General features: G+C 40.3%; 1 protein-coding gene across 5 annotated transcripts in view; it reads right to left on the bottom strand.

Moving 5' to 3' along the window:
* The window catches only part of LOC107684054 (RNA binding protein fox-1 homolog 3-like), a 451,861-nt gene that overhangs the window by 52,153 nt on the left and 391,840 nt on the right, over positions 1-7,868 (bottom strand). For all 5 annotated transcript variants that reach the window (XM_016480199.1, XM_016480195.1, XM_016480200.1 and 2 more), the window contains exon 6: positions 434-682. In XM_016480199.1, coding sequence (XP_016335685.1) covers positions 434-682 — 249 coding nt within the window. The remainder of the gene's footprint in view (positions 1-433; positions 683-7,868) is intronic.

Genomic DNA, 7,868 nt, shown 5'->3' with positions numbered 1-7,868 from the left:
CTTAGCTCACTGTGACACACACATTGTGACCACACCATGAGAATCATGTGAGCTCATGGTGACATCATTGTGAGATTAAATTGTTGACTGGGGTAAGATGTAAAAAGTAATTCAAAAATGAATAAAAATGTCCTGTTCATGGGGTACTAATTGAACTTTTTGCCACATGCTAATGGTTTATAAAACTGTAATTTGTATTTTTTTTTAAATAGAAAAATATATTTTTGTCTCAGTGGGATTGTTTTTGTGAAATAACATTTTTTTCTATCAACACCTTACACTAGATAAGACATGATTACATTGTGATTTTGATACTCGTGTGACTCACATGGAATTCTAAGTAAAGTAAAATAAAAAAATAAAATCCCAATCAAATAAAAAAATTAAATAATAAAATAAATATTTCATGCCTGCATGCTGCATTTGCACTCACTGGTATGCTGCTAGTCCCTGTGAGGGACGGCGTGCTGCTGTCAGTGCCAGGTGGCTCGCTGTGTGTCTGTGTGGGTGTGTAGATAGTGAGGGCTGCGGCGTGCTCAGGGACCGGACTGGGCCCCGTGTAATCCTGCCCAGGGTGGGTGTATTCGCCAGGCAACCCATTTTGAGGTGGAGGGGGAGGATACTGCGCTGGAGCGTACGGCTGAGCCATGGCTTCTGGGGGAGCTGGGGCCTCCTGGTTACCCTGGAAAGAAAGGAGGAGGGAGATTTTATCAGTTTTATTCTTACATATCTCATTCTAATCCAGTTTTTCTGGCTCTTCAAGGAACAATGCCTGCAATGAGATGTGACAAGAGCGATCATCATAAGAGCCCCGAATGCCTGGGTCGTGATAACACATGATAGGAGAGAATGGAACCTAATTCCATGATAATGGCAGAACAACTACTGTACCTGACAATCTGAACCTGAATCATATACCACGATAAGCCTCAGATATTAAAACCACTTATAGTGATTAAATCCAAGCACTGATATGGATCCCTGTTCCTGCTGCTGAGAGGAATCAGCCCCATACACTTTTTCACCTATAAAGTCCCCATGAAATCAAAATTAAAGTTTTTTGGGTGTTAGTATCAATATGTTAGTCTTAAGGTTATCTATAAGGCAGTGTGCTCCAAAACAGTGACAAAATTCGCATTTAGAAGATATAAGCATTCAAAGCTTGCAGTTCGTCACTTCCGCCAAAACGGCTCAACGATTTTTTTGACGTCACATCGTACTTCAGCTTCTCATCAAACTTTCTGTCCAATCAAATGCTCTCTAGAATCCGAAGCGCCCGCCCCTACACTATAAAATAGACGCTGAAGCTGCGGCTGAATTCGGTCACTTGTCCACAGAATTAGTATTTTCTGTACAGTAAATGGCATGTAGTGCACTATATAGGGGACAGCGAACGATTCAAACAGTGTAAATATGCTTTCCATTGAGGAAAAAACGAAGTCTGGTTTTGCGCTTTGTCACGCTAACCACCGCACCGCACACACACTCTGCTCCAGTCCAGAGACACGATAGCATGGAGCGGATCACATGCGCGAGTCGGCGCAGACCACAAAATGTATCGGAGCTATTTGAATTCTACACAGAATGCTATATTTTATAGCAATATGGATGAGATTGTGGCTGGCATACCCTATCAAATGCGGCTTTACGGAGCTCAACGGCTCTGAACGGCTCTAGCCCAAGCTGTGATATAAATGAACGCTATTGGCTATTTTAAAAAGGGGCGGGGCTGCTTGATATGTCCCGCCCTGTCTTCCTGTTTCAGTTAAAATGACGTCAACACATAGAGTAACGCTGCGTGTTTCTAAGCATTTCAGGGGACCTTTAATAGTACGACTAATATATGTTATTGAAATTTGTTAAGTGTTAAAAGAAGAAATATTGAAGAATATTCAAATATTTTTATACAGCAACAGGTCATAGTGGCTACTGTACATCTTTCAAACTCCAAAAATAACCAAACACCAGCATAATAGCACCATAAAAGTAGCCTGAATTACTTGTGCTCTGTATTTAAAGTCTTCTAAAGCGGTACAATAGATTATGATTAAATTATTTGCTGATAATTCTGACCTCCAGAACTCCAGAGCCTCTCTGACCGAATCACTTAATCAGTGAGTTGAACCTGAGAATCAGATCTGTGAATGATTTGTTCTTTTAAATGATTTGGACTGATTCTGTTCTCAAGTTCAGCTCACTCAATAATCCTCACTGCGGGAAAGTTTATCAGCGAATAACAACATTTCTGTGTGTTCCTTACATAAATCTGTCTAAAATCTTAGTGAATAGGTCACAGGGCTTCTTTTATGGAGGTCTTTGGAACGATTTGGTTGCTATAAACTGTAATTGTATGGAAAAAAAATATTACATGAAGATTCATCAAAATTCTCCTTTTGTGAAGAAAAAGGCTGCTGAATGGCTTTATCTGGGCCCTATCATATCAGCTCTCAGAGAACATTACAAGACTGCTTGATCAAGGCAACAAACTTACTTTATAGAGCAGCGCTCGATAGATTTGCAGCCCGAGTGACAGGGTTCTAAATTGCTCTCTTGGCAAGCAGCATGTGCGAGATCAATTAACTGATAAATTTTTGATTATAACCTTTGATTTAAATTACAGGTTTCTAATACAAGCTGCTGTTTCCCATTTTCATGGCCTCTCGCGTCTTTTCCCTCATAGTCACCCTCCCTCTGTTTCACTCATTCTGTCTCACCGATGCACTTTCTCTTGCTCTCTGTCTCCGCGCTGGAATTAAATGAGTATCTACCCCCTCATTTAGGTCTCTGTGTGAAGAGGTGTCTTTCTTTCGCTCTGTGTATCAGCATGTAAATGAATGTGCTTTTTCTTTCTTCTCATCCATTTCTCTCCACTGAAGAGGATGCAAATGAGATTCTTTACTCTGTTGCTTTCTCGTTCATTTTGAGTCATCGAAGAACGAACACAATGTTTTCTAATCTTATCAGCGAACATTAGGATGTGGCGGCGCGTCATTTTTCTTTCTTTCTCTGACAGGTGTCATCATTTGTGCCGGTGGAGACTGGCTTGGTGACTGTTCTTGAAGTGCAGTTTAAAGGCCCAATGAACAAAACTGCTTGATGGGCACAATTTTCTGTCCTGAGTTGGCGTATTTCCTGTTCAGACAGGAAGTTTGGGCGGGACATATAGAAGGGATTTTAACTTTTTCATAAAGTCATTAAAAATGTTTAGTATACAAAATAATATAATCATATTATTATATTTATTTTAAAAAATAAAATAAATTTTGGGAGCGTTTGTGTTGTGAGATGATGAGAGATGAGAAGTACTAATTTGGACAATGCAGGTGTGCTAGCATGTCGACGTGCAAGGGCTAATCTCTCAGGCAGTGTACTGTGTGTGTGTGTTATGACAGAGGAGGGCTACTCTCTGGGGCAGAGTGCTGTTGTCAGCACAGGTGCAACTGGGTCATCAGTACAAAGTATATTGTGTGTTTTTGGGTAAATGTGTGTTTGTGTATTGTATGTGTCTGAATCTTGCTATATAAAAGCCACTTACCCCGAGGGACTCATATCAATGTATTAATCTTATACAAATGTATGACCTTGGAGTTTGACCCCATCCTGAGAGCTCATGTGTGTTTTTGGGTAAATGTGTGTTTGTGTATTGTATGTGTCTGAATCTTGCTATATAAAAGCTACTTACCCCGAGGGACTCATATCAATGTATTAATCTTATACAAATGTATGACCTTGGAATTTGACCCCATCCTGAGAGCTCATGGCAAAGAGAGGCAATAACAGCTCCTTTAACCAACCTTTGGTTAATGCGATCTCTCTTGCACTTACTGTGCCTGCTCCTTAATTAATCAAAATCTGATGAGCTTAAAAAAAAAAAAAAAAAAACACCAGGCACCCCTGGACACAAACGACTTCCTGTTTGGAACCACACAAATATTTTGCACAGACGATAACATTCCTAATTAATACTGAATATGAATTGAAAAAGCAAACAAAATGCAGAATTGCATTTTAATTTAATAGAATTAAAATGAATTGAAATTGCGAAAACAATTCTAATTCTTTCTTTGAAATTATTTTATAAAAATGAAATTATTAAAAATTATTATAATAGAATGATTAAAATTAATAAAAAATATAAGTCTGTGGTGCTTGAGAGCTGTTGGCTCTTGAGGACCCATGTTTGAGTACATCCGATGTTCATTTCCCAATCCCATTCCCTCAACTTTCCTGTCTTTCTCAATTGTCCTATAATATGAGCTAAAAGGCCCATAAATAAAATTACAAAAAGAGAAGATATCAGCAGAATTTCGTCTCCTCCGCCTTTTCAAACGCTGTCCATTACAGAAGGCCAATGAAGAGTCGTAGGAAACTCAGACACTTTCTTTCCCATTTCTGCTTGATTGTTATTAACCTTTTTTCACTGACTAAGCAGCATTAGGCAGCAGCAGCAGCAGCTTTGGCTGGGGAGGGATGCAGTTTAATAGAAGTGGGGAGAAATGCATTAATGTAAATGTAGTGGAAACAATGAGAGGCCTGGCCACTGACATGTTGGCAAACAAATGAGGCTGTCCTCTCAATTAGAGTCAATGCTCCATTATCCAAATGAAAAACGCACTCTTCCGTGGCCGAACGCACGATGGACAGGCGTGGAGGGGTGAGAAGGAGTGAGGAATAAGAAAGGCGGAATTTTATTACTTCTCAGTTCTTTCTATCTGTTTGCACTTTCTTACACGTGTCTCGAAGTTCCAGGAGCTCAAACCGAGACACTGACGCAACATGCAGTGTGCTAAGCATTAATGTACAGTTCCGTTTTGATGAAACATGTACAGTTTGATACACAAACACACAAGTCCGTACATGCAACTTCAGTTACATGGGGCGCTGAACTCAAGTTTTGATAAGTGCGGGTGTTCTATTGATTAGATGTGGAAGTTTGTCTCTCTCGGTCTGCATTTCCGTCCATCTAACACTGCATCTCTTGCGTTCATCTCACTCCTCAAGTTGCACCACCCAGGCCGTGTCTGACTCTCTCCTAGTCAGACTGAGGAAAAAGAGTGAGGCAGTCCATAGCCTGGGGTGGATATTGTAATTCACTAAAACATTAAGCAGTATTGATGCAGCCCCCCATTTCAAAGCGCCAATGGGGGTGAGGTCTGTCCAGCGGTCTGAAAAACAGTAGATAAGCCTGACAGGGAGGGGTGGTCTTCACTCTATCTTGGGATGTGGGCAGAAAGCAAGGTGGGGGGATCCGGGTGAGGTGCTCGCACACCCATAAAGTCTGCCGGAAATGGCTTTCTCTTGAAATCACCTTATTATTACCATGTGTGTGAAATATTCAGCGAGCTAAATGGACGAGTAAGCCACATCTTCCGAAGATAAGATGAATGATAGGGAGCAGCTTCCTTTGCATCTGGTGGGCTATGAGGCGGATGAAACAGTCAGTAATCCAGCCTCACATTTTCAACGTGTTTTTTTCCGGCTCTTGCACCTGCAAACAACATAATGTGCTTTGTTTCCTCGTTTTTATACCTGTGCTGAAGGTGTTTGGTCTCTAAACCCACCTGGCCTTTGTTTTTTGTTGTTTCTATATGCATTAGGTTTTTTTTTTCTGGAAGGTTAAGCGAAAATGACCTAAGAGAGCTGACGCCCAATTAGCTCCCATTAGATCTGCCTGCGGTCAAAGAGAGCTTGAGTGATGACCTGAGCTTGTACCGTACTTCACCACAGACGCTGAGAGGATGTACGGTAAAACTGAACCTCTGGGACTGTCCGTCATCGCAGCGGTCAGAGAGTGACCACTACATGATGTGAGGGTACGGAGAGATGAGAGAGAGAGATGAGAGAGAAAAGGCGTGGTGAAACGTCTGAAGTCAGTTGAAAGAGTTCCTCAGAACTTGATTCGGTTGAGAAGCCTTTTAAATTCTAATGGAATTCCTGCTTTAACTAACAAATGAAGAATTTAAGATCATCATCCAGTAACAGCCAAGTCTTGTACTTAATATTATGTTTTATAATATTATATCTTATATTTAACTTGAAAAGGAAAGTTTGTCAAGATAAATTTTGAATGTTGCTGTGATAAGCTTGTTTGAAAAGTTTAAAAAGCCTTGAAGTTTGAAGGTTATAAGGGAAGATAGATAGATAGATAGATAGATAGTATAATATAATATAATAGCTTATTTTCTTTTAAACTGAAACGAGACAGACAGACATCATCATGTTAAAATAATATGAATGTCAGTTTAGTAAATTTCTACTTCTGTCAATTCAAATTTCATTTACAATTCAAATTGACTCTCAATGAATTCAAATTGAGAGTCAATTCTTAAATTCTGATTTTGTCCAACTCTACTGTACATTACAGCAATGCTGAAAAGCTGTCAGCACCATGGACAGCTCCTATGATGCACTGGGTGAGAGGGAACAAAAGCTTGCTGTAACATCAGAGATCTGACCTCTCTGTGTCTTATCACACATTTAATATTCCTATACGAGTCTACACACTGAATAACAACAATTCTGTTCACATATCTCTCATCCTACATCATATAGTCAAACCTGACATGATTTAAAAATAGCCATTACTGTTATGAGAAGTGCCAAACCACACAGGAAATACATACAGGCTTCATATAGGGAAGCCAAAACAAACCATTCATCCTTCATCTTACATGGGCAGACTGCGAGACTGAACTGAGAACGATGCAGGGCCATGAAGAGGAGAAATATCACTGGCTATGTGGTTTTGTTTTTGATAAACTTAAATCAGAAATTGATATTTAATACAGCCCTCCACATCAGTGCCCTTTCCACATCGTTCTGTAGAATGAGACTCCGATAGCTTATAAATGTGAAAGACAGAAACGAGAGTGCGAGTCTGAGAGAGAACCGAAGGAGGAGAGAGAAAGATCGCCATCGATATGACTGAAGCCATGCCACACTAAAAACATCCCTCGATCCTTGCTGTCAAATTGCACCTGTAAATGATTTCCGCGATGAGCTAAATGGTATTATCCACCCCCAACCCCTATTCCTCCACCCTCCGCCAGCCTCAGAGCCCCAGCCGATGCTCGCTAAATGAATTTATTTCCTTCCCAATGGGCAGAGTGAGTGGGGCATCCTAGTTATTCAAGCCAGGATTTAACCCTTAGTCTTACCAACGGGACCACAAACAGCCACTCCACAGGTTGCAAGATGAATAGAGCCCAAGATTGGCAATAACTCAAGACAGTTTCTTTCATCAGTTTCAAAGGGAAGCCTTATGCAATTTTTGATCAACGCTGTTGGTAAATGCTTGCGAAAGCTTGACACAAACACGGGAAGGAATAAAAATCCTCAGTGGAGCAAATCACGAATGCTCAGAGCTCAGATTGAAGTTTGAGATGTTTTGCGAGTGAGTTGGACAGGCGTGTAAGTGACTGTCACCAGACCAGCGAGGATAGAAGACGCCGCTACATCAAGAACTACACTAATGTGACCACAGAACAAAACAGGACATTTTAATATGAATCTACTGCCTCAAACACACACACCCACGCACGCACACACACATACACACATTTTCTTCTTTTATTTGGATCCACAAGACAAGCAACAAAAACGGAATCCAAATACCTTGGGAAGTCAGTTTGCAAGATGACAGGTACACATGGCTAACATACATTCACAAGTCCTTATATTTATAACATTCAACACTCAAGGATAGACAAAACATCTTCGTTTCCATATTTGCATACTCCCTATAATGGCTGAAACTGAACAAAATTTTGCGAGTTTGCCTGCCAGTTCCACATGTTGTATTTAGCTTTGAAAACTGCAACTGTTTTGCAATAGACATTTAACTTGGGTTTATCTTAAATAGTTTGAAT

The sequence above is a fragment of the Sinocyclocheilus anshuiensis genome, unplaced genomic scaffold (genome assembly GCF_001515605.1).
Source record: "Sinocyclocheilus anshuiensis isolate Anshui unplaced genomic scaffold, SAMN03320099.WGS_v1.1 scaffold553, whole genome shotgun sequence".
NCBI lineage: Eukaryota > Metazoa > Chordata > Actinopteri > Cypriniformes > Cyprinidae > Sinocyclocheilus > Sinocyclocheilus anshuiensis.
This window is presented reverse-complemented; position numbering and strand designations above follow the sequence as displayed.